We start from the raw sequence: 27803 nt of genomic DNA, 5'->3' as shown, positions 1-27803 counted from the left end.
GCTACTTCAGAAGTCTGCGCACCACCCTATCCACATCATCATTCAATACGTTCAGAGGACCTGGATGAAAGGGTTGGTAAGCAAGATCTCTTCAATATGGAATATCTTAAGGTAGGGGAGACCAGTACTAACTCAGTGGACCGGCTCCGAAAGCTGTGGAGCCAAAGGACTTTACCTGTCCAATTCAATGATCTCTCTTGATTCCGAGTCCTATGGAGCTGAAAAGATTGGTCTGAATTTCAATATTTTTTGAGGTGGCTCAGAATGAGCAGATGAGGAGGAAGAGGAAGATAGCCTCTTTGTAGGCTTGTCACCCCTTGAAGAAGGGGACTTCAGTTTAGAGGAGGTACTCTGGCTTTCTAAGGCTTCAGCAAAAGGAGTTTTTAGGAGCCCTCAGACTATCAAACTTGTTCTTCCTTTCCTGTAAAACACGGGAACTGAAGGAGTGACAAAGTACATGACTCCTGCAGGTGAATGGCCCCCAAACAATAAACGCATACACTATGCCCATCAGTTGGGGACATTTTTTGTGAGCATTTCTGACACTAATGCTCAGTGGCTTAGGTTCCTTCTCTCTACTTTCCTTAAACATCATGAGAAGGAAGCACAACTACCAATACTATAAATGTAAAGCACTAACTACACAAAATACCAAAAGGTAGAAAAAAAAACTAACACACGCAGTGTATGCGTGTGTGTGTGCGTGCGTGTGTGTGCGTGTGTATGTATATGTGTATATATATATATATATATATATATATATATATATATATATATATATATATATATAATTATATCGTAATATCACACTATAATAATAACGCACAACACATCTATTTGAAGAATATATATCACAAAGAAAAATGCACTAAAGTTCTTGATGGGATAGAAAGAAAATAGGCCTTGGGACTAAGACGACGGCCAACAAAGCAACAGACTCAGTAGAGCAAGATTAAACAGCACAAGCAGAATGACAGCAGAGAAAACTCTCTCTATAAAGACTCGCTTCTTGTAGGCAAAAAAACAATTGGCAAAAATGCAAGAAATATAGTTTTTTTTTCAAAAACTTAGCTATGGCAAAGGAGAAGAGCACTGGATCTTGTTGAGCGGCAAACGAGATCTGGGGAATCACACACTGCATGATAGGATAGTTGTTCAGCCATGAGCCAAGTAAAAGAATTTGAGCTATAGTATGCAGACGAGTTGGAGGAAAGGATCGGCTCAGAACCCAACCAGTAAGAATGAAGGCGAGATAGGACAACATAATAGGTTCATAGGTTGGTACTAGGCTATTGGCCCTAGGGCCTATACAAACCTAGCCATAACAATTCCTTGGCTGTTTCTTCCCTCACTATTTACTTCCCTGGACCCCTGTCTAGCAGGTCGACTGACTTGATCCCTGGGGTGAATTTCCTTTCTCCCATCCAATCATCAAGGCTCCTTTTGAAGAGGGCCAAAGAGGCACTCTTGCTTTACATGTATGGGCAGTCTATTCCAAAGTCTGGGGAGTCTCAGGGTCCGGAACCTATCCCTCCAGCATGTTTTGTTTATTGTGATGACAAGATTTATATCCCTGGAGCGTGTGGCTCTGAGGGACTGGGATTTCTTTAAGTGTAGCATGTCCAACAGCTCTCGGTTTGACATGGCCTTGTATGTTAAGCAGAGATCGCCTCGGAGTAGATGATATGCGACAGAGTATAGCTGGAGTTTTTTTTTAAGGCGGTCAGCATAGGGCATCTGCTTTAGGCCTGTGATTCTTTTAGTGAGGTATTTCTGCGGCCTTTCCAGTTGTTGCAGATGTCTTGAGAGGTACATACCAAATGGGGCATTGTATTCTATAATGGGTCTAATGAGGGATGAGTACACTGGTACAATGTCCTCCTTTTTTCTGGATGAAAAGCCCTTAGTGATGAGGTGTGCCACATAGGATTACCTGACTGTTGTGGCAATGTGGTTATTGAAGGTGAGACCACTGTCCACCTGTGTCCCTAAGTCGCTTATCACACTTTCGGTGTTTAGTGTACTGCCACCTATGTGATAATTCACGGGTACATGTTTTTTCCCCAAAAGGGATAACTATACATTTCTTGGCATTGAGCTTGAGGCCATGGCTCTGGCACCAAACATCTGTTTCTGTAAAGCCCTTTTGTAGAGTACCCACATCATTTGGGAATTCAATAATGGCTCCCAGTTTGCAGTCATCTGCGAACTTTGTTAGCCAGAGTCCTGTAGTGTTGGCCTGTACTTCAGAGAAGCAGATGCCAAATAAGAGAGGTCCCAGGACAGAACCCTGAGGTACTCCACTTGTCACTTGTCTGGAGCTGGATTTGGAGTCAGCTACCTTTACAGTGTGGGTTCTGTCAGTAAGCCAATTGGCAACCCATCGAGTGACGTAGGGATTAATGCCCAGGTCAGCAAGTTTATCTATGATTCCAGAGTGGGGGATGGTGTCAAAGGCCTTGGCGAGGTCCAGATAGGCTGTTTGAATTGCCTTACCCTCATCCACGTCTCTGGAGACTAATTCGAAGAAGTCAATAAGGTTCAGGAGACAAGATCGGCCCTTCACGAACCCAAACTGGGTGGGGTCCAGTGTTTTAAGGTTGCTAATATCTTTGTTTATAAGTTCCATGATAATACGTTCCATGGCCTTGCAGATCAGGCTCGTCAGACTGACGAGGCGGTAGTACCCGGGATCCAAGGTGGATCCCCCCTTGTGGAGTGGGATAACTGCAGCTGTGCGCCACTCAGTGGGCAGGAAGCCTGAGGTGAGGGTATGATCAAACATGACACTTAGGTGAGGTACCAGTTCATTTTGTAGTTCATGCAGTACACAGTCCGGGATGTCATCTGGTCCCATGGATGCTGTATTCTTAACATCACATTTTTAACTTGTGGGCGTTTATGTGCATTTGTTGGACTGTGCATTGTGTTCACTGTGGAATTATAAAAGTATTACACTCAGCACCTTGATGTTTCCTTCCAAAGTGCTCTTTTAACAATATTCCATTTTTAACTCAACTGTGGACTACCTACCATATTCTATTTGACTATTTTGGAGCATGTATTTTATAGTTAGATTTTTATTAAGTGAACTAAGTGCACAATATAATTTAGGAAGTGATCACCACACCCTCCACAATGCAAAGTTTCTTTGAGGTTAAATAAAGCAGCGTGGCTTTTTTTTTTTTTTTTTTTAAGTTTATTAGTCAGATAGAAGAGAGGGACAGTTAAAGAAGTTATAATTGCTGGGTATGGAGGATTTCAGTGGCTCGCTGCTACCATTTGTTATGGATAAACCATTATTAGGGCTTTATAGAATTACTGCATTTTTTCTGTGAAGTGAGTTGGAATATTTAACTGTGGCTTTTGCATGAAAAATCTTGAAATACATTATTGTATCCACTTTAATCACCACCAGACCTTTTAAACATACACAGCCAAAGCAGCTATAAGTGTTGGATATTGGGGCTGTGAATTAAAATGTCTAACCCTGCTGTAACATGATCAAGGGACGCAGGCATTATTCTGTCTTTTCGTAACTAGTGCCCATTTCTGTGGTGCAAGCTGGAATACTTTACTGTAACTATTTTTTAAACTCTGACATCTGAGGGAAGCACATTCAATAAATGGCTGTAATTTGATGGATAAAGTAGCTGATTTTGGAAAAGACATGGTGGAATTGGTGGTACAGTGTGATTAAAAGTTTCAAGTTTTACATAACTTCTTTCTAAAGTCAAGCAGCACTGTACACAATAAATTACTCTCTCTGGTGGTTTGTGTAGGACACAAGGGAAAGCAACTGATTACAAGTGTACAGAGTGTCTTACTGCCCTCTCACATTATTTGGTTATCTGTGTTCTTGGTCAAGTTTCTTTCTGTGTGAATTCTATACATCCTTACCATCTCGGTTTGGTTTTATCCAAGTGCTTTGGTTTCTTTCAGCATCCTGAAAGACATCCTTGTTAAATTATTAGGGCCTAACAGCTGTAACATTTTTCTTTTTCCAGTGCTCACTTTATTTTATTCAGGACTGTAGGAGAGACAAGACTACCCAAACACTTAGTGATCATAAGGTGGAGAATCAGTCCTGAATGACAAGCCAGTTCACTGGAGGACACACCTACCACATTCCTCTCACGGCAATTTACCAAAGCATTAACGTGGAATCCACAATTTCTGGAATATTAGAAAACAAGCATAAAATATCCATGCATATTTTCTATTTTTTGTTGATTTTTAATGCCTGCATGTGCTTTGTGGGGTAGACAATGCTTCTGGTTTCTTCTTTTTTTTTTTAACAAAATAATACATGCTATCAATAATATGCAATTTCAGACAGTTTTCAACAATACGATTCATCCAGTTAAACATATAAAACTTAAAAAAATCACTAAAATCCATAAAACGAAGAATAGGATGAATGTGCAAACAATGACCACAAAGAAGAATAGTCCTCTATGGATGAGCATGTAAAACCCCAAAACTCTGAAGATGAAGTATCAGTACTCTGAAATAATTCAAACAACTTTTCTACAGACGAACTGGAAATGGTTTCTTCTGAAACTAAGATCTGTTCTTTCTGCTTGCTGTACTCATAGTTTCCTCTCTTTTGCCTGCTAGATGAAAATTTTACTTTCCGGTACAACTTCTTGTAAGGTGAATTATTTGTACCGTTTTCTTCCAAAGTATTTCCTTTCTTTACTGGGGAAGCACTTGTCAAGTATGCTGAACCCAAAGGCAAACATTCTTTCTTCTTTTGTTTTTTGTCATGAGTATTGAGAGAGACACAAAATGCTGGGTCAGAATCTACAAGTCTGGAATACTTTGCTGGGCAAACATCCATACCATCCTGTTTACGTTTCTGATATGTAATTGCTTCACTCTGACACTTCAGGGTATGTTCATCAACGGTATCACATTTATGTTCGGCACAGGCTCTGAGGCTTCCTGTACCTTTTAGACTAACATTTACATCTACAGATTCATCAAGTGTTCTGCTTTCTGTATCAGTTTTGTTCAGCTTAGTAACATCTTCAGCTGGGCTCAGTGCCACAAAAGATGGCGAAGTGCAAGATGCATTGGGAAGAAATGAATTTTGCTGCATAGCAGCTTGTTTTGTTTCAGTGCATGATATCTTGATTTCTCTGTTGGCAGTAGTATAACAGGAGTTTGCCGAAGCAGACAAATGGATTCCTTTTAATTCTGTGTCTGTTCGGCTTCCTTTCTCTGCATTTGTCAGCATAGCAGACTGATTCAGTATCAGACCAGCACTATATTTTGGTCTAAAAGGAAATGAAAAAATAATTTTGGTTAAAGCTTTCAGAAGTAACTGCAAAGAAACTAATACAGCTAAAAAGTATGTAAAATGTTCGGTTGTGTAAGATCCTACCATAACAGTAGATGTCGTCCTTCTCATTGTTGCAGTATTCCTTACTCTTAGGACATCCTGCCAAGGATAGCTTAACATCTGGCCAGCATACCAAAGCCATTATACCTTCCAGGCGTCATTCATCAGATGTATAACCTACGCACAAGGTGTAAGGTACGTGTGTGACGTATAAATACTTAATCCGCAGAACTGAAGTGTCCCAGAAGAACAAGAGCAACCCAGGTTGAAATCAATAAAGCACATACTTCCAGGGAGGGGAGGAGGAAAAAGAAAAAGAATGGAAAACCCCTTGGTCAGAAGGAAGACAACAAAGTAAACAGGGTAGGAGGGAGGGACAGAATACTGCAAAAGTGAGAAGTATAAAGTACAGTTTTGTACCTACCATAAATGTAGATGTCCGATAGGCATGCATCTGCAGTCCTTACAAATGGGTTGTCCTGTCGTCAGGCAGCCCTTCGGTCGGCCGGATTCCAAAGTCTGGGTCTGGCCTCGGCTGGTGTCACACTTCACCCGACGTCATAGCTGCAGTTCTTCGAGTATAAAGGCATCAGCCGACGCCATTTTCCTCAGTGTTTCTTGACCCAGATGCCAGGTGCCCTCTAGGAAGGCTAAATTTGGATAAATGCAAATGGTTCCAAATAGTAGAGAGCAAACAAAAAATAAGCATGAATGTACATATATACAAACAAATACACCATAATAGATTCCCCCAGCTAGCTACAAGATGGGCAAATACCCTAGGAGTACCACAGAGGGGAAGGAGGGTGGGTAATCCTGACTGCAGATGCATGCCTATCGGACATCTACATTTATGGTAGGTACAAAACTGTACTATGTCCTTCAAGGATGCATCTGCAGTCCTTACAAATGGGTAGAATACCATAGCCAAACTGGGGGAGGAGGATAAATAAGATTATGGTGTAGTTAAGATCCCTTGCAAAACAGCAGTGGCAAAACCTGCTCGGGATCTGGAGTATAAAGGTAAATTATAATGCTTGGCAAATGTATGCACGGAGCTCCAAGTAGCAGCCTCTAAAATGTCTTTGGTAGCCACTCCTCGTAAAAAGCTGTGGTAGTGGCTGTAGCCCTTGTAGAGTGAGGCCTGATGTTTTCTGGAGTTTTCTTCCCATGGTAGGAGTAACAAAATCTAATGCAATTTCCTATCCACTTAGAGATTGTCTGTTTTGAAATTGCTTTTCCTTCCATTCCGGTTGCATATGCTACCAGTAGCTGGTCAGTTTTTCTGTTGCTCTTGGTCCTGTCCAGGTAGTAACGTAATTGTCTATGTACATCCAAGGTATGCAACAGTCTTTCTCCCCTGTTCTGTGGGTTGGGGAAGAATGTAGGTAGGTGGATAGCTTGATTTAAAGATACCCTGGAGGCCACCTTTGGCATAAAAGTAGGATTAGTTCTCATGGACACTATCTTGATGGAAGATCAGGAAGGGCTGTACTGCCATTAATGCCTGTAGCTCAGATACCCTTCTTGCTGAAGTGATTGCAAGCAGGAAAGCAGTTTTCCATGATAAGTATTGTAATTCTGCTGTTGCTGCTGGTTCGAAAGGAGGTAGTGTCAATTTTTCTAGCACAAAGTTCAAGTCCCATGCTGGCAATGGTGGCTTCCTAGGTGGTTTTACATTTTTAATTCCTCTCAGAAACTGCCTGAGCAGAGGATGTGAGAAGACTGGAGGATCCAAGTTGTATTCTGCTGAAATGGCTGATGCATGAATCTTAATGGAAGAATAGGACAGGCCGTTGTGGAAGAGCTCTGCCAAGTATTCCAGGATGTTAGCTATGTTTACCAGTGACACATTCTCTCCTTTTGCTGTACTCCAAATGAGATATCTTTTCCATTTTGCTGAATAATTTTTTCTTGTTGAGGGTCTGCGAGCCTCCAAGATAATGTCTTTAACCCTTTGAGATAAATCTGGGTTATTTGGGCTTATGCAATGTTCCAGGCAGCCAGCTGCAGTGTTTTCAGGTTTGGATGCAGGGTTTTGAAGAAGTTGTTCTGTGTTAACAGCAAGGGAACTAGGGGCAGAGGCCATATTTGTTCCCGAGACATACTCCTCAGTAATGGGTACCAATGTTGCCTTGGCCAGTCTGGAGCTATCAGGATGATCCTTGGACGGTCTTCTTTGATCTTCAATAGCACCTTGTGCATCAAAGGAAGAGGTGAGAATGCATATGCTGTCAGGTTTTTCCAACTGAAAGATAGGGAGTCCACTTTCCAAGCAAGTGGGTGGTACGTCCTTGTGCAGAATTTTTTCAGTTGGTGATTGTGTGGGGATGCAAATAAGTCTATTTCTGGTAGTCCCCATTTCCTTGTAATGGTGTTGAAGATGTCCGGATGTAGCATCCATTCGTGGGCATCCGTGGCAGTTCTGCTTAGGATGTCTGCTAGTATATTTTCTTTTCCTGGCACAAAAATTGCTTGTAACTGAATGTTGAAGCTCAGTGCCACATTCCAGAGGTCCATTGCCATCCGGCATAGAGGGTATGAATGTGTGCCTCCCTGCTTGTTGATGTACCACATAACTGTGGTGTTGTCCGTCCTTATCAGCAGTTGACCCTGTCGAAGAAATGGTCTGAATGCCTGAATTGCCAGTTTTACTGCCAGCATTTCCTTTTGATTTATGTGTAGGTGCAGCTGGTCTTGAGTCCATAAGCCTTGTATGCACTTGTCCAGCATGTGTGCCCCCCAACCGAGGTCTGAAGCGTCTGTTGTGATGGTCTGGCTTGGTTGAGTGCTGTGGAAGGGCAGTCCCTGGTTTGTTTGACAGGCCTGAGCCCACCATTGGAATTCTTGCTTCAGGCATGGAATTATTGGAATTTGGGTTTCTAGGCTGTGCTTGTGCTGAGACCATAAATTCCTTAGGTACCACTGTAACTTTCTCATATGTAGTCTGGCATGTGGAATCAATATTATGCAGGATGCCATGTAACCGAGAGCTTGCAGGACTTTTCTTGCTGTTAGCTGGTTCTGCTTTGTTAATGCCATGAAGTAGAAAGGGAGTTGCTCCTGTTTTTCTACTGTCAGGAATGCCATTTGTTTTGATGTGTCCAGATCTGCACCCAAGAAGGTTATCCTTTGGGATGGTATCAGCCTTGACTTTTTATATTGACTGTGTATCCCAGGGCTTGTAGTAGATGAATGACCCTTTGCAAATCTTTTGTTAATTTGTTTTTGTTGTCCGCTTGTAACAGGCAGTCGTCCAGGTAAGGGTAAATTTGAATTCCCTGAAGCCTGCAATGAGCAATTACTGATGCCAGGCATTTCGTGAATACTCTGGGCGCAGTAGATAAGCCAAAGGGCAATGTTGAAAATTGATAATACTCTGATCCTGCAAGAAATCTGAGGTATCTTCTGCAATTTGGTCGTATGGGGACGTGCAGGTATGCCTCCTTGAGATCTAGAGTTACCAGCCAAGACTCCTTGCCCAGCATGGGAAGAAGCTGCTGTAGGGTCAGCATTTTGAATTTTGGAACAATGAGGTATGTGTTTAAAGCGGACAGGTCGAGAATAGGCCTCCATTGGTTTTCTTTTCTTGGTACCAGGAAAAGTCTGGAGTAAAATCCTTGCCCTTGTTCCATAGATGGTACCCTTTCTACAGCTCTCATCCTTAGTAAGTGAGTTATTTGTTCTAGAGCTTCTATCTTCTGATTTGGAGGTAGGTTTGGCATTCCTCTCTTCCTTGGTAGAGTATGGAAGTGAAACCTGTAACCTTGGTCTATTGTCTGTAAAATCCATTTGTCTCCTGTGATGTAATGCCAGTTTACTGAAAATAAGGCTAGCTTCCGCCTAAGGGTGCCTCTAGTTGTTCCCTGGTAGGCGGTGCCAGAGCCAAGTCACTGTGATTGTCCTGTGGAAGTGGTGGTGGTGGCTGGATCTGTGGCTGTACCTCGCTGGTTGTTAGTCTGCCACTGACGTCCCCTGTAGGCACCTCTGGATTGACCCCTGCCTCTTGAGCGCCTATTCCTGCCTCTCGGAGCTCTGGAGGTGTCTGGAAAGGACCAATTCTTGGAAGGCCAGTTCCTGCTAAACCTTGGAGGCTGGACCTGCAAGAAATCCTTGACTGTCTGGACAGATTTTGCTTTCTCTTCCACCTTCTTCAGCACCTGCTGTGCAGGGGAGCCAAACAAATTGAGCTTATCCATGGGAGCATCTAGGAGCTTTGATTTAACATGGTCTGGTAAGGACTGTTCTTTTAACCATGCATGTCTTCTGATCACTGTGCCAGTCATGGCTGATCTAAAGGAAGCCTCCAGTGCATCATAGCCGCATTTTAAGGAATGATTACTGACCTGCTGAATGTTATGTACCATTTCCTGTACAGATTTTTTGTCTAATGGTTCATCCGAGGACAGTTTTTTAGTTAACTGGTCTAACATAAATTCCTGATACTGAATCATGTGGAATTGACAGTTCAAGGCCCTAGCTGAAAGATTAGCAGAAGTGTAAACTTTTTTACCCCATCTCTCTAAGGCCCTAGATTCCCTTTCAGAGGGGAGGGGGTTTTTGGTAGAGGTAGCTCCTACAGCCTTGGGTCCCTGGGAGATAGTTTCGGGATCTGCAAAAGGGGCCTTATACAAATGATAATGTGTGTCTGGGAACCCTGTAGTACCTATCGGGCTTAGCAGGGGCCGGAGGAAGAGAATCAGCAGCAGTACAAGCATCATTAAAAGCATCATCCACAACAGTAAGTACTGGAGGAATGGCTAAAGGTCTATGCTGTGGCAAATGCAAAAAGGTTCTAAGCCTTTTCCTAGAGTCTGAAAAATCCTGGCCCTGCCATTGAAATTGTTCCCTCATAGCATGCAAGGTTTCCCCAAAAGAAAATTCCTCAGGCGGAGAGGCAGAAGGAATGGACTCTTCTGCATCAGAGTCCTCATAAGGAGAAAAAGGGGCCTATGAAGGGTCTGAATTATCTGATTCATCAGAGGAGCCATCTGAAGAAACTGGCTCAGGGGGCTCTACTCTAGTCCTCTTCTCTGGAGGTGGGTGAGAGGCCCTGTCTGGATGTGGTTGGGATCCCCGGATCAAAGAAATGAGATCCTCTGCTAGACTAAGCATTTGTGAACTAGAACTGGGCCTGTGAGAGGGGGTCTTAGCAGGCACAGTTTTGGTAGTTTTTGCTGCTTTAGCCCTGGCAAAGGCCTTAATCGACATGGATGCAAGAGGCCTAGCAGCTCCACGTGCAGGGGTAGAAATATCCAAAGGGATAGTATCTGATAAATCCTGTGAACCTGCAGGAGCAGGTGGGATTTCAGTAGCAGATTCAGCCAAGCTGGATGAGGCCTCGGTAAGTGGCAAGCTTTCAGCCGAAGGAAGAACCGTGGACTCGGTTTCAGCCGAAACCGAGACACTCGCGGTTGGCTTAACCGCGGTTTCGGCCGAAACCGCGGACCGCGAGTGTCTGTCCTTTTCCTTGCGTTTTTTAGAAATTTGCGTAGTCGAGTATCCGACGGCATAATGTAAGCAAAAGCGGAGCCGAAAAACTTCAGCAAATTCAGACCGACGTCTAAGCGTTCGTCAGTTGAAAGAAGCACAGGCTAGACAAGCTGCTACGTCGTGGTCTGGGCCCAAGCAAGGTAAGCAGTAAGAGTGGAAATCTTTATGAGGTATTTGTTTCCCACAATTTAAACAGTTATTCACTTTTTCTGACATCGGCTGAGGCAAGAAAGAGTCCCCAACGGGGTACTTAGCTTTTTAGAAGTCTTCGGTACTTGTAGTAGTAATCTTTGGTTCTGACCGACCGGCACTTGTGAACAGCTTCTGCTTCAGGCGCCACACGGCAAGAAAGACTGAGGAAAATGGCGTCGGCTGATGCCTTTATACCTGAAGAACTGCAGCTATGACGTCGGGTGAAGTGCGACACCAGCCGAGGCCAGACCCAGACTTTGGAATCCGGCCGACCGAAGGGCTGCCCGACAACAGGACAACCCATTTGTAAGGACTGCAGATGCATCCTTGAAGGACATCATCTACTGTTGCAGTAATATTTTACACAACTGTATTATATCCTTCCTAATCACTGTTGCAGTAGTCTTTTCTCTTAGGTGTACAGAAACTACTGTGAAGTTTGGGATGAGGAAGCCACAGAACAGCCCTCCAAAAGCCCATGAAGGATGGCCCTGGCAAAACCTACCCTGGCCCTAAACACGACATCCAACTTGTCAAGATGAAGTAGCAGCTTCCAAGCTGGATGTAGCATCCAGGTCTTTGAAGAAAAAAGACACTAGAAGAGGTCATTGCTCTGATAGAATGAGCACAAAACAGAAGAGTAAAGCTGGTTGCCATGAAAATAGCAAAAAGGAATGGCCTTAGAATTCCAAGAGGAGATGGACTGCTTAGATGCCACAAAAGCCAATTTCCTAGCATGAAATGAAAAAAGCTGCTCAGATTTCCTGATAGGTTGTCTTGTGCAAGTCATATTTGAGCTGTCTATGTAGATTCAAGGTGTGAAAACCCTCTCACTAGGATTCTGTGGAGAAGGGGAAAAGAGAAATTGAATGGACTGATTCAAGGACAAATGATTAATCTCCTTGGGCATAAAAGAAGGATTGGTATGAAGAGACACCCTTTCTCTTTGAAAACCCAAAGAAGGTGGAAATGGCATTAAGTACTTGAAGTTCAGAGATCCTCTTGGCAGAAATAAGAGGCACCAATAACACATTCTTCCAAGGACAATGCTGTATCGAAGAAACTGCAAGCTCAAAAGGAGACTTGGTTCAAAAACAGAATTAAGGTCCCGAGGAGGAGGAATAGGTTTTCTTCGAGGCCAAATATGAAGGACTTATTTAAAAAATTGACAAACTAGAAGCAATTCAAAGCTGGATTCATGGTAACTGTAGGAAATGTTGTGACCCGCTACAACGGGTCCCAAAATATGGGGATAAAATGGCTGAAAAGTCAGATTTAATATATGCAAGCCTGAGATGCCAATTCTCAGAATATTCCTTTTCTCCACAGTATGGTAATCTTGGACTTGGTATTTACAAGTTCTGGGGGGGGGGGGCTAGCCCTTGCAAAAATGTTTAAAGAAGAACAGTTTTCAAGATTTGCTCTTCTCCTGTGTTTTCAGTAATTTTTTTCCAGCCTATCAGCACTCTGCATTTCATAGTGCCAACATTTCAATAGGAAACTTGGATTCAGAAGCAGAGATGTGGAAATGTCTGACAAATGAACAGATGAATATGCCAAGCCAGAACTCACCAACTCACATGAAGAAAGGTCTGTAGGAACCCTAATAAAAAAAGGGTGGAGTTCATGCTTGAAACACAAAATAAAAAATCTCTTCCATTTAGGCACATATGATTTTCTAGTAGTAGGCTTTCTTGCCACCCGCAAAACCTGAAGCACATCTTCAGGGTCTGGATTCCTTTTAGCCATCTATTTTCTATTACCCAAAGAGTTAACTGAAGGGTGTGCAAGTGAAGGTGAATAAGAGATCCCTTATCATGTGTGAGATCATCCATCTTGTGAGGTAATTTGTGATGATTTCCCCCTGGTCTGATGAAATAGAAGGGGAAACCAGTGCTGTCTGGGCCAAAAGGGATTCACCAGCAAGATTTTGGGCCTGTCCAATATACCTTGTCCAAGACCTTTGATAAAAGATGAAGAGGAGAATAGGCTTACAAAAACATCTTGGTCCACGAAAAATCCATGACATCTACCTTCCAAGATGGTGGACTTGGCACTTCTGAACAGAACTGGGGGAGTTGTTTATAGGGAGGGCAAAAAGATCCAATTGAGGAGTACCTCATCTATGACCAATGGCCAGAAACACCTTCCAGTACATTCTTGAGATTTGTCCAGGACCTGCTCAGAGTCTGCCACCATATTTTGCTGTGAAGGAATGTAGACCGCCTATAGAACCAAGGAACAGAGGACTGCAAAATCCCAAGCATGAACAGCAGCCTACACAGAAGTTAAAGGTTTTGTGCCCTCTTACTGGTTGATGTGCCTTAAGACTGTGGTTTTGTCTGCAAAAACCTTTAGAGGACATTTAGCCCAAAGGGAGCGAAAAGCCTGGACAGCTAGAAGTAGAGCCCTCATTTCCTTGATGTCGATATGGTCTGCCATGTGTAGATGAGACCAAAGACCCTGGACTTTTAGTTTGTTGGTAGAATCTCTCCAAATGTGATTGAAGGCATCCGTGTTCAGCTCCTGAATAGGGAGAGGAACCTGATTAGGTAGAAATGGATTCAGAGAAATCTAGTGAATCCACCAGCAGAGCTCAAGCTTGAGATAAGGCAAGAGCAGAGTCAGATATTCTAGAGGGTGTCTGCTGGATCCAAACAGTCTTGAGATACTATTGCCAAACTCCAAATGAGGAAATTTCAAAGGGAAACACAGGAATAATAGATGTCATGTATCCTTGCAGGAAGTACAGGAAGAGAAATAGGAGACTGGAAATAAGCAGTCAAACAGAAGACCTTGGGGAGGTGGCAGACTAGTCAACATTGGAATGGTCTGAATCATGCAACCCAGAAACACGATCTTGAGAAGCAGTCAGCACAGACTTTTTGAAACTGAAACTGAATGTGAACCCCACATTGGGCAGAAGCAGCATAGTGAAGTGTAAGATCCTGAAGCAGGAGCTGCTGAGAGGGGGCTTGAATCAAAAGGTCATCCAGGGAAGGGAATATCTGAATTCTCTGAAGCTTGCAAAAGGCCATCACAGGAGCCATACCTTTAGCAGAGACACTCAGAACTGCAAAAAGACCAAAGAAGCAGAGAGGAGAACTGATGATGACAGCAAGAAACAGAAATGTAAAAAAATTCCTGAAGAGAGGATGAACAGCAATGTGGGAGTAAATGCCCTTCAAATCCAGGGACATCAGAAAGGCTTGAGGAAGTAACAGAGGGAAAAGTATCTGAAGAGACAGCATCCTGAAAAAAAGGAACCTTGAGAAAGGTGAGAAGAAAAGAGATGTCTTGAAGCCTTCACGGCCCCTCCTTTCTGGGAACTAGAAACAAGTTACAATACAAACCTGTTCCCTGCTGAGACTAGGGAACATGCCAAATGGTTTCCTGTACCACTAGATCATGCAGAACCAAAGGAAAATGTGGGAGCTGATAAGGAGAAGGCTGGGGAAGGCCTGAGTGAAGGAAGGGACTTCCAAGCTATAAAATAACTATTTTGGATAATGGACAGAACCCAAGTGTTTGCAATTATCTGTTGCCAAACAGAGTCATCCTGATGGACAGAGGAATCTGGCCAAGGGGTAGGAGTGAAAGTCAAATAGAAGATTTTTCAGGGAAGGAAGGCGTTTGACTCTTGGTATCCCGAGAAGGCTTGTATGAAAAAAAAAACTCTTCTAGAAGCCATCTTGCACCTATAAGACTGTTTAGGCTTCCAACACACAAAAGAAGGCTTAGAAGGATAATTTCTGTGAAACTCAGAACAGAAGAGACAAAGATTTGTTTCAAATCCTGTCTTACTTTACCCTTATCCAAAAGAGTCTTCATTCAGCTGCAGCAGTGCCAGAGATTCTAGTAGTCTAAAGGAGAACTCCAGTTTGGCCTTAATGTCTTCAGGCAGATTCTGGAGGCATAACCAAGAACAAAGCCTCACAACAGATCCAAATGCAGCTGACCCAAGAGTCATCAGCAGAATTATAGCTACATTTAACAAAATGCCCAGCCACCCGAGAAGCATAGTTTAAAAAGGAAATGGCAGAAGTCATACTCTCTGAGTCAGGCAAGTTAGACAGAACACACCAGAAGAGAACCTATTTATAAGAGTTCATAGCATCTTTTTTGATAATCAGAAACTTGAGAACAGCCACAATTGAAAGTGTTCCATCATATGAACCACAGTATACCCAAAAGACAACTCCACAGTAGAGTCAGAAGAAAGTGAATCCTCTTCCTTGGATCCCATGGCAAGAGAAGAATGACTCGGAGGACTAAGCCAATGACTGCTTATTAGAGTCTAATGCTTTATCAGAGGAATCAGGGTCCCTATGGCATTTGGAAGGAGTGGAAGACCAAGGAAAGTGCAGTTGTGTACACTTACCATAAACTTAGATGTTCAAGTGTATTCACTGTTACAGTCATCACATTTGGGTTATCTGCCTGCAGGTAGCCCTCAGCTGGCCTGAATACAAGAGTCTTCGGATTTCTGCTTCTGATGCTGTCGCTTCTTTCATGACATCAGGTCATCAGGGGTATAAAACATGCAGCCGATGCCATTACATCAGTTTCTCTTGCTCCAGATGTCAGGTGCTGCCACAAAAGGAAGCAATTATATGGTATAGGACACCCCAGGTAAAAGCAAATACACATGATATAATATATGCCAAACAAAAAGGAAAGGTAGAGAACAGAAGTCAGGGGGCTGGAGGGAGGGTAACCAGGACTGCAACAGTGAATACACTTGAACATCTACATTTATGGTAAGTGTACATAACTGAACTATGTTCTTCATGTTTTACTGTTGCAGTCATCACATTTGGGTTGATTCCCAAAGCTAAGGAAGGGTGGAGGTAGTTAGAGAGCATTAGGGCTAGCAATCAGGCCTTGTAAGACTGCTGTGGCAAATCCAGCTCTGGATTTAGAAAAGATAGGCAGGTGGTAATGCTTGGAGAAAGTATGTACAGAGCTCCAGGTAGCAGCTTCCAGGATGTCCCTGGTAGGGATTCTTCTGAGAAATGCTGTAGATGAGTTGCAGCCCTGGTGGAATGTGATCTTATCCCCTGTGGGGTAGGTTTTCCATGGTGCCTGCAGCAGAAATGGATGCAGTGGGCTATCCATTTGGAAATGGTTTGCTTTGAAATGGCCTTCCCCTCTGCCCCTGCAGCAAAGCTAACTAGCAGCTGGTCAGATTATCGAGAGGCTTAGTTCTGTCCAAATAGAATCTAAGCTGTCTGTGCATGTCCAGAGAATGCAGTATCCTTTCCCCCTTATTTTGAGGATTAGGGGAAAAAGTAGGTAAATGAATGGACTGGTTTAGAGCCACACTAGACACCACCTTGGGCATAAAGGATGGAGTAGTCTGGAGGGAAACCCTGTCCACATGGAAGATAATGAAGGGTTCCACTGCCATGAGGGCCTGCAGTTCAGACACTCTTTTTGCAAAAGTGATGGCTAGAAGTAAGGCTGTTTTCCAAGAAAGGAATTTCAACTCTGCTGTCGCAGCTGGTTCAAAGGAGGGAAGAGTGAGTTTTTCCAATACAAAGTTATGGTCCCAGGCTGGAGTGGGAGCTCTTCTGGGGGGGATATCTTAAATTTTTGGCCCCGCTAAGGAATTGTTTTAACAGGGGATGCGAGAAGAGGGGTGGCTCAGTATAATGCACTGAAATGGCAGAGGTATAAATCTTAACTGAAGAGAAAGATAAGCCCTTGTAGAGCATTTCTGTTAAATAATCTAGAATATGAGGTAAGCTGGACACCATTGTGTCCATCCCCTGAGCTTGGCTCCAGGAACAGTATCTTTTCCGCTTTTCTGAATAGGATTTTCTAGTACTAGGCCTCCTTGCCTCAAGAATGACATCCGGCACCTGCTTACTGATGGTTGTTGGAGCTGAGCTTAGGGAATTAGCCAGGCTGCAAGGTTCAGGGTTTGAAGCTGAGGGTACAGAATTTGTCCCGCCTGCTGGGACAGCAGGGAAGGGGTCTGAGGCAGGTGCCATGGTTGCAGCACTGTCAGACTGTGCAAAAGAGGGTACCAGTGCTGGCGTGGCCAGTCTGGGGCAATAAGTATTGTCCTTGGCTTGTCCTGTTTGATCTTTAGTAGAACCTTCGAGAAGAGGGGCAGAGGGGGAAAGGCATAAATTGAGAGGCATTCCCAGGTAAAGGACAGGGCATCCACTTTCCAAGCCTGACTGTGGGGAGTTCTGGTGCAGAATTTGTTCAACTGGTAGTTCTGAGGGGAGGCAAACAGGTCTACCTCTGGTGTCCCCCATTTGTTCAAGAGCTTGAATATTTTGGGTTCCAGTTTCCTTTCGTGTTGGTCCATGAGATTTCTGCTTAAATCGCCTGCCAGCGAATTTAGTTTGCCTGGCAGGAATTGAACTTGGTAGCTCAAGGCTGTGTTCCACAGAGCCATGGCTAGTCTGCAGAGTGGGCAGGAATGGGTTCTCCCCTGCTTATGCAGCACATAACTGTGGTGTTGTCTGTCTTTACCAATAGTTGTCCTGAAAGAATAAGGTCTTTGAAGGCTGTCGGAGCATTCTGTACAGCTAGCATTTCTTTTTGATTGATATGCAGGTGCATCTGCTTTGGGTTCCATTTGCCTTGAAGGCACTGCCCCCTGCCATGTAAGCCCCCCCCATGCATAGTCTGATGCATCTGTTAGGGTTTGGGCGGCAGGGGGTAGGGTGAAAGGGAGTCCCTTGTTGTGGTAGCAGGCCTCTGCCCACCAAAGGAACTCTGCCCTTAGACAAGGAATGATAGGAATCATTGTTTCTAGGTCCTGAGAATGCTGAGACCATAGACTTTTTAGATACCATTGAAGTTTCCTCATATGCAGTCTTGCATATGGAATTAACAGAATGCAAGAGGCCATGAACCCCAGGGCTTGCAGGATTTTCCTTGCAGATAGCTGGGATTTTATGGCCAGTAGGTTGAAGTAGGTTGTCAAATAAACTTGTTTCTCCGGAGTGAGGAATGCCATCTGGGAAGTTGTGTTCAAGCTTGCTCCCAGGAATACAATCTTTTGGCAGGGTACTAGGTGTGATTTCTTCTCATTGATGGTGTACCCCAGTGAGGTTAGAAGTCTCTTTACAAATGCAAATGCTAGGTGATGTAGTAGCAGGTTCTGACTTTCTGCCTGAATCAGGCAATCGTCCAAGTCTGGGTAAATCTGAATATTTCTCTGCCTGCAAAATGCAATGGCTGGAGCTAGGCACTTTGTGAATACCCTGGGTGCAGTAGATAAGCCAAAAAGTGCATGGAGCCCACCCTGAAATGTAGGTATTGTCTGCAGGATTCCCTTGTTATGTGCAGATAAGCTTCTTTTAAGTCTAGGATTGCCAGCCAGGCATCCTTGGCTAGCATTGGAAGAAGCTGAAGAGTTAGCATTTTGAATTTTGGAACCACCAGAAAGGTGTTGAGAATAGACAGGTCCAGGATAGAACGCCAGGAGTTTTCTTTTCTGGGAACCAGGAACAGTCTTGAATAAAATCCTTGTCCCCTTTGTTCTGCTGGGACAGGTTGAAAAGCCCTGATACTGAGAGGAGCACTTGTTTTTGGGCCTCCGCACACTGATTTGGGGGAAGGTACGGCCATCCACTTGGGATTGGGAGAGAGTGGAAGTGGAATCTGTATCCTAGGGAAACTACGTTTAAGACCCATTTGTCCTGGGTAATAAGTTCCCAGTTTTTTGCATGCAGGGCAAGTTTTCCTCCTAAGGGAGCAAGTAGTTGAGCAGGGCTTGGAAGAGTTGAGGATAAGTCATTGTGCCATTTTTCCATGGGGGGGGTGGCTTACTACTCCCTGCTTTGGAAGTGGGAGCCCCCCCACTGCTTAGATCAGTGCATAGCCTGAGACTGAAGTCTTGGTGGTCTGCTGCTCCTGGGTTTGGACTGAAGGCCTGGAAGGGACTGGAAAAAAACGGTTCTTTGAAGGCAAATACCTTCTGAATCTAGGAGGCTGTACTTGTAAGAAATATTTAACAGTGCATAGATTTAGCTTTTTCTTCCATCCTTCTGAGGACTTCTTCTGCTTTGTTGCGAAAAAGGGGGTCTTGGTTTAAGGGTGCATCCAGTAATTTAGCTTTAACGTGATCTGGTAAATTCTGTTAATTAAGCCAAGCATGCCTTCTAAATACAGACCCAGTGACAGCAGCCCTGCAAGATGCTTCTAAAGCACCAAAATCACATTGCAAAGTATGTTTACCAACTTGTTCAGCAGAATGCATTAACTCTTGCAAATGTGTGTGTGCAGCACAGTCAGGAATCATCATTTTCTGTTTAAGTAATCCCATAATATGCTGCTGATACTTTAACATAAGAAACTGGCAATTTAAAGCCCTAATGGCCAAAGTAGCAGAAGTGTATACCTTCTTACCCCATTTGTCTGGCTCTAGAGTCCCTATCAGAAGGGGTAGGATTTTTGGCAGTAGTAGCCTTAATGCCTTTTGGTCCTTGAGAAATGGTCTCTGGATCCGCAGTAGGATTCCTTAAGAGGAATTTGAGAGAGTCAGGTACTCTGTAGTATCTGTCCGGTTTCCAGGGAGCTGGAGGCAAGGTGTCTGGGGTGAGGCTGGATTCCAAGAAATCATCATCTACAATCACCAGAACAGGAGGGATAGCTAGAGGCTTGTGTTGAGGCAGGAGTAAAAATTCCCCAAGTCTCTTTTTGGACTCAGAATAGTCCTGGCTTTCCCAGCAGAAATGCTCCCTAAGGGTATGCAAGGTTTCACCAAAAGAAAAATCTTCTGGAGGGGAAAAAGAGGGAATGGAATCCTCTGCATCAGAATCCTCACAAGTAAATAAGAGTAAATCCTGGTAGTCAGAAGGAACAGAGATCAGATTCCTGATCAGAAGAATCAGTTCTAGGTCTCGGAGGGCGAAGGCTGGCTTCCCCTAATTAAGGTAATAAGGTCTTCAGTCATTCTAATAATTTGTTTTTGAGGCATATGGGCCTGAGAATGTGGTTTGGTCGTCGGTTTTCTAGGTGTAGTGCAAGCTTTAGGCCTGCGGAATTCGGTATTCTTAGCTTGAAACGAAGTTGTTGGTTTAACGTGAAAATCGGTAGGCCTGAATACACCCTCAGAAGACGGTGCCTGCACAGCGGCTCCAGACCCATCCAAGGTAGAGACATCCTTAGGTTCCATAGTCAAAAAAGCATCTCATGGCATACTGGACCCCGAATGGGTCTCAGCAGAGGCCTGTGAATCTGTAGTAGTGGGTATCAGGGGCTGCGAAAGGGCCTCACTGAGTACCGGCGGACTAGTGACTAGCTTAACGGAAGCATCGTCGGCAGTTTTGGACCTATGCAGTCTGTCTTTATCCTTACGTTTTTTCAGAAGATCGGAAGTCGGATGGCTTAAAGCCATTTCAGAGTACGGAGATAGAGAACGAAAGTATTTAGCTACAAAAATAGCCCGACGACTAACAGTTCGGGCGTTAAACAAGGCAAAAAACCGACAGCGAGTGATGTTGTGGTCTGGGCCTAAACAGGTGACACAGTAAGAATGAAAATCTCTATGAGGTATTTGTTTTCCACAGGCAAGACAATTGTTAATTTTTTCTGACATTGGTTAGGACAAGAAAAAAAGTTCTCCAATGGGGGTACTTATCTTTTTGAAGCCTTCAGGTCTGAAACTCGAAAACGAAAATTTCAGGAGTCGGCTGACCGGCACATATGAACTGCTTCTACTTCGGGCACCACACGGCAAAAAAGACTGATGTAATGGCGTTGGCTGCATGTTTTATACCCCTGACGACCTGACGTCATGGAAGAAGCGACAGCATCCGATGCAGAAATCCAAAGACTCTGGTATTCAGGGCGGCTGAGGGTTACCTGCAGGCAGATAACCCAAATGTGATGACTGCAACAGTGAAACACGAAGAACATCAGATAATCCTTGGAGAGGCTTAAGAGCCATAACAGCATAGAAAAGACCTCCCACATAAAATCCTGCCATTCTGTGTGTGGATCCTCAGTCACAGAAATCACATACTTAAGCAGAAAACTAAAGCAATTTTCTGCTTCTTTTTAAAGGAACATCAGATATTACAAATTTAAGAGGCACAGACCCCTGCCTAGATTCAATGAGGGTACCTGGCACCTCTTCCGTAGCAAGTATTTGGAAAATCCCCAAGCCCCTCCAGAATAATCATTCATGGTTCCCCCCTTCACATCTTTACCAGACATCGGCACAGCCTCAGAGGCCTTGTGGGTAAAGCAGCTCCATGTCGGCCTCCAACTGGGTTGCAGCAGAGGGAGCTGACAGAAGCACCAGATCATCCTCAGGTTCTTCATCTCACTCAAAGATGTCTGGAGGAGGCTAGACAGCAGCAGGATTAGTTTGCGTCTTTTTGGCTTTGTTTTTAAGTGGCAGTGAACGTTGGGACAGGTTGATTTGGCCATGATACCCCGGAGTCAAAAGCTTCAATCACCGGTTTTCTAAGTAAATGGAAAGAGATGACTGTAGCGCATCTTGGGGACAAACAAATGTCAAATTTCACACTGTACCATTGCAAGGCAGCAGTCAAACAAAAAAGGTACTGTTCTTTTATTTTACATTTGTTGACCGGGCTAGTCCAACTGGATATATGTCCATTTTCAGTGGAGGCCCGAGGAGAAAAGCTCCAACAAACAAAAAAAAACACTATCATTTATAATATGAGACATTTACAAATACAGCTAAAAGTACAGATAATCATCCTATTCATTACATTTTGTTGCATTTCTGTAAACAGAATCACGGTACATTTCAGCTATGGTTAGCCATGCATATATTTTGCTAATAAAAAAATTAGTATAAGAGAATACTTTCATTGTAGTTGACAGAAAACAAAATAGGTAGCTTATACACTCTCTTAGTAGTTAACAGAAAAGTAACTAGTTTGTACAGTAATGGCAATAAATGCTTTGAGAAATTAGGGGTAGTTTAGTCAGGGTTAGAACAAGGGCATAGCCACTATGTTCTTGTCTGTCTTTAGGGAGAATCTGCCTCCCACTCTCATTTTCCCTTCCTGGATGACAGGTAAACGAAGGTTAATAGTTAGACAGAAAAGAAAAAAAAAAATGAAGCGACCCTAATAGGGCAGTTATCTGTAGAAGGTGCAATAAAGGTAAAGCTCTGTGAATGCCTTGCAGATCAAATTCAAGCACAAATTCAGACTGGTACCAAAGAGGTTCTGAGGATTAGCTACTTGTACGTCACATATGTACCTTACACCTTGTGCATAGGATATAGGTCTAATATACAGCATCCAGAAAGTGTAAAAGCTTTGGTATGCTGGCCAGAAGTTTGGCTATCCTCAGCAGGATGTCCCAAGAGTAGAGAATACTACAGCAATAAGGCCATCAAAAAGGATACTTCTTTGCCAATATAGGACATACCTCCCCGACATAAAAGTCATGCGGTCTTACCCAAGTTTTAATATTGCAAAGACTCACTTATTATGGGCTATCAGTCATGAACCAAGTCTACATATATTACACTAAAAAGTTAAAAAAATACATTTCTAAGGATTACAATGTACTTTCACCCTAGTAGTACTTCTTTACTTAAATTAACTGGAAGCATAGCTCCTTGCATACATCAGAATGCAGTTCTCTTGGTAAAACCCTGCAGCATCAAAGTATGGCTGTGTAACAACGTACCGCATCAGTAGATATCAAAATACTGGGATCATTGCCGCAGTATTTATATTCTTCACTGGTGGGTTTTAGGTGCAAATAGACACCCACTCAACCAATCTGGATTCCACAGCTTTGAACATCCCTAGTGTAGGCTTCTCTCTTCCCCATTCCAGAAACATCAGCCTGTGCCATCTTCATTCAGTTACTCTGGTGCAAGACAAAAGGCTATCCTCATCAAATGTGCCAGTGAGTGGTGTGTCTAGGTAGATCAGTTGTGACCTCAGTGGAAATGCATGTTTTCAAGCTACAACAAACATATTTGTACATATCCTTCCATCCACCTACAACACCCTTTTCACCATTTATACACATGGGCTTAGAGTATCACGTCAACAATGATGATCATCCAAGGCCAATGTTAGCCATATATCCCTAGGAAAAAGAAGACCTCCCAGGAAGAAGCAAGGCTAGGGGAACTGGGGATACTCCATGGTATAAAGGAATAGTGATCTGTATATTTAAACATATTCTGCTATGGTAAGCTATTGTGCAGTTGTAATATATTGTCACGGAGTCACTGCTGGAGCATTATTCTTGATAAATAACAAAAGTAATAACCATTTGTTAAACAAGTAGGCCAAATGGACCCACCATCCCTTTTCAGAGCCTACCTGGAAGTAATGCCTGGTTAAGTGACTTGCTCAGGGTCATAAAGCAGGCAAACTAAGACTGAAGGGAATCAAACTCTGTACCACAGGTACTACAGCTCACAACTTTAACCTTCTGCCCCAACTTCCGGAAGTACTAAAAAGGTACAGACCCTGACCCCTTGGATTCTGATAGCAGAGCTAACATTCTTTACAAGACCACAGTGGGCACCCTGGCCTGCTCCCAGAAGAAAGGTCAGGCCTGTAAGTATTGGGCAAAGGTATGGAATAAAGGCCAGTTAGGTGTCTCTCAGATACGATGAGCAGATAGTTTCTTCAATAAATCTGCATTAACAGCAGGGGCAGCTCTTGTAGACAGAGCCCTGACATGTCTCTGAATGATCCCTCCCATGACAATCACAGCATAAGGCAACAAAGTTTATTTGCCATTTGTTTACTGTTTGGGACACTTGTCTACCTTACTTCCATAGTCTGAGGGAGATAAACTCATCAAGATTTTACAATCTCTGGTTTAGGCTAAATTTTGTTTTATATTTTACTAGGTCGAATGTACTGTGATCAAGCCAGTTTTTACTAGGTTGAATATACTGTGATCAAGCCAGTTTTTAGAGGGAACAACCCCAAGTAAAAGTAGCATTTAAATCTAGCAGATAAGCCATTACATTACCATCATACAGTTTCCTTTTACATCTATAAAACAGGTGCACTCATGCGTACATACTAGAGCTGTAACAATACTTTTCAGTAAAATCACGCATTTCTAACTTTGGCATGAAGTTTGCTGGTCCTCAAAGACATCTTGGCATGATGCAAATATATAGAGCTGAGTATATTTTTCTGTATTATTCTGCATTAGAGCTAAATTGTTGTTTAGATATCTGTTGTCTTACTGTTCTGCAAATATACAGAGATCAGTATAAATTTTCTGGGTTTTATAATTTGCACTGTGATTCCTCCCATCTCTGTTGAAACGGTCCCCCCCCCCCTGTTCTTGGTTGTAGTTTAAATTTGGTGGCTTTTGCAGTGCCCGCCCCACTGTAGATTTGATCTAGGACACTCCCCCAGCCCCATCTCTTTACCGCATTCTACCTAATAAACCCTTTCTGCACTTGCTTTTAGTCCTTTTTAATTTAATTGCATTTTTTCGTGGACTAATATTGCTACATACTCAAGTGTGCCAGCTTGCACTGCATGTCAATTGTTTTTACTACTGTTTTTGCTACTTTTCTGAAAAAAAAAATTGTAAGCCTGTTAACTACCTTTCCTGTAATTAGTGTTCCAGCTACAGATTTGCTGTATCCAGGACTGTTTGTAAGCTTCTGAGTCCCCAAAGCCTTTCTGTGTTGGAGGGAAGCCTTCTAGCTTATCAGTGGGAGTGGTAAGCATTAGGTAACCTGTCTACCACATAAGGAGTGGTTCTGGCCCAGAATTTGTAGTTATTGGCAGTTTGGGCGGTCTTCCATTTCTCTCAACTTTCTGATTTGAAGGCCTGCATTTGCACTTGTTTCTGTCCTGCAACTCCTGGGCCCATCTCATTTGCTCACTCAAAAAAAAAAAAAAAAAAAAATTTTATCTGCTTTTACTGTATTTGTGTTTCTTCCTACTTTATTTTGCTTATGCGTCATCTTAAAAGTACTCAGTTGTATTTATTACTGCTTGGTGTAACTCATGCTAAGCCTTTTAGTTTAAGCACTTGAGCTTCAGACCAGTTGTTTTACATTAAGAAGGTTTGTGATCTGCACTGTAGTGGCAGAACAGGTAGCTTACATCCTTCTAAGTTGGGAACTGCTGATTGAGGGCTCAGTGTCTGTTATTCTAAAAGTGTACTAATTCTGGTTTAAGCACTTGGGCTTCAGGCCAGTTATTTTACATTAAGAGGGTTCGTGGTCTGCACTCTTGTGGGAGGAGAGGCTGGACTCTGCCCTTCTGAGCTGGGAATTTCTGGTTAAAGGCTTATAGTGCCTGCATATTTGAACTGCTTCTTACTGAAATTGGCACACCTTGTTTGTTGTGGCATAGACTAGATCCAGGCCTGCTGAATCTAGCTTTGTTTGTATAACTGGAGCACTAATCCAGGCATTCTTTAAAGTATTCAATTGTATTTTATTACTGCTTGATAGTAACTTGATTAAAGTATAGCTATCATTCTAAGTCTTTTGGATTAAGCACTTGGGCTTCAGACCAGTTGTTTTACATTAGGAAGGTTTGTGGCCTGCACTGTGGTGGCAGGACAGGTAGCTTACATCCTTCTAAGTTGGGAACTGCTGATTGAGGGCTCAGAGTCTGTTATTCTAAAAGTGCATTAATTCTGGTTTAAGCACTTGGGCTTCAGGCCAGTTGTTTTACATTAAGAAGGTTTGTGGTCTGCACTGTAGTGGCAGAACAGGTAGCTTACATCCTTCTAAGTTGGGAACTGCTGATTGAGGGCTCAGTGTCTTATTCTAAAAGTGTATTAATTCTGGTTTAAGCACTTGGGCTTCAGGCCAGTTGTTTTACATTAAGAAGGTTTGTGGTCTGCACTGTAGTGGCAGAACAGGTAGCTTACATCCTTCTAAGTTGGGAACTGCTGATTGAGGGCTCAGTGTCTTATTCTAAAAGTGTATTAATTCTGGTTTAAGCACTTGGGCTTCAGGCCAGTTGTTTTACATTAAGAAGGTTTGTGGTCTGCACTGTAGTGGCAGAACAGGTAGCTTACATCCTTCTAAGTTGGGAACTGCTGATTGAGGGCTCAGTGTCTTATTCTAAAAGTGTATTAATTCTGGTTTAAGCACTTGGGCTTCAGGCCAGTTATTTTACATTAAAAGGGTTCGTGGTCTGCACTCTTGTGGGAGGAGAGGCTGGACTCTGCCCTTCTGACCTGGGAATTTCTGGTTAAAGGCTTATAGTGCCTGCATATCTGAACTGCTTCTTACTGAAGATGGTACACCTTGTTTGCTGTAGCATAGACTAGATCCAGGCCTGCTGAATCTAGCTTTATTTGTATGCTGCTTGTTTGTTTGTTATTTCCCTGAAACGCTAATTCCAACTAAAAAGCGGCTTTTCAGCGCTTCTGTGGATCCCGAGTGATATCTGCATTGCTTACTGTACTTATTTCCTTATTTCACTTGAAAGTAAGTTACTGTTTGTCATTTTTGCATTTAAGTTACCTGAAACACATTGCATTTAAGTTACCTGGCACTTGCTCACTACAGCAATTATACAAGTCAGCACTAAAATATTAAAAGTACTACACCCTCACAAACTCCCCTTGATTACCAAGTTCCCCAGTGGCCCTTTTTTTTCAATTATAAAGGAATTTCCAATACTATTCTAGCATGTCCAAAGGTCAGTTGTCAATCTCCTCTCCGGTCCAGCTGGTGAATCTGGGAATCTTGAGGCAATGTTACAACTGCCTAATGTACATAGACAACCCTCTCCTCCTCCCAACAAATTCCAACACATGTGAGAGATGCAACCATATAGCCATACTGGAGGCTAAGCTCTCTCAACTCAGTACTGGCAAAACCAGTCAGGAGGAGAAGGAAACCACACTCACTACACTTCCAGTCTCACATAGACCTATCACGACAGCAAACCAAACACAAACACACAAAACCATACTCGGAGGCTCTAAATAAAAATCTGCCTAAGCAGCAGAGACCTCCAAAGCAGACACCCAAGCAACCGCTACCCCAAAACAAAACACGTGCAACACATAGCTCACAAAGCCAGTGTGCCGAACAGTCACAGCCCTTAAGGCCAAACAACACACCCGATACACTTGTAATAGGTGACTATCGTCAGGCACACTGACATCCCGCTCACCAGGCTGAACAAGGAGAAGGTCACGGTGAGCTGCCTGTCGGGCGCTAGGATCCGCCACATAACACAAGCACTCAGGTCACTCCAAGGCAAGTACAAATATGACTCAGTCATTGTCCATGCTGGTGTGAATGACCTGAGACGTACCTCCCTGGACTACATGAAGAGAGAGAGAGGAGCTCTCTGGGCATGTAGCCCAGGCCGGTATGACCCTGACCTTGAGTAGCATCTTACCCTCACCAAGAATGATGCCACAATATGAAGACAAGATGATCAATTTCAACAATTGGCTTAAGTATTGGTGTCATTCAAAGGGGATCCAATGCCTGTCAGCCTGGGATGACATGCTTGACAAGCCACGATGCTTCGCTAGGGACGGCTTGCACCTGTCACCCCTGGGCTTTCGGATATTGGCAAAGGCTCTTGCTACCCCCATAGTGCCTTTTTTAGGCAAGGCTCAAAAGACAAACCCACCTCCACAGGTATCACAAGAGATAACAAAAGTACAGTTTTGTACCTACCATAAATGTAGATGTCCGATAGATATGCAACTGCAGTCATAACATATGGGTTATCCTGCCTCAGGCAGCCCTCGGTCGGCCGGATTCCAAAGTCTGGGTCCGGCGTCGGCTGGTGTCGCCTCCTCTCCGACGTTAGAGTGGCTGGAGTATAAAGGCATC

General features: G+C 43.4%; 1 protein-coding gene across 2 annotated transcripts in view; it reads right to left on the bottom strand.

Moving 5' to 3' along the window:
• Positions 1 to 4213: 4213 nt before the first annotated feature.
• The window catches only part of DBF4 (DBF4 zinc finger), an 866998-nt gene continuing 843408 nt past the window's right edge, over positions 4214 to 27803 (bottom strand). For both annotated transcript variants that reach the window (XM_044067525.1, XM_044067524.1), the window contains exon 13: positions 4214 to 5282. In XM_044067525.1, coding sequence (XP_043923460.1) covers positions 4391 to 5282 — 892 coding nt within the window. In that variant the 3' untranslated portion in view covers positions 4214 to 4390. The remainder of the gene's footprint in view (positions 5283 to 27803) is intronic.

The sequence above is a fragment of the Protopterus annectens genome, chromosome 3.part1, assembly GCF_019279795.1.
Source record: "Protopterus annectens isolate FY-2018-M chromosome 3.part1, PAN1.0, whole genome shotgun sequence".
In the NCBI taxonomy this organism is placed as follows: Eukaryota; Metazoa; Chordata; order Ceratodontiformes; family Protopteridae; genus Protopterus; species Protopterus annectens.
This window is presented reverse-complemented; position numbering and strand designations above follow the sequence as displayed.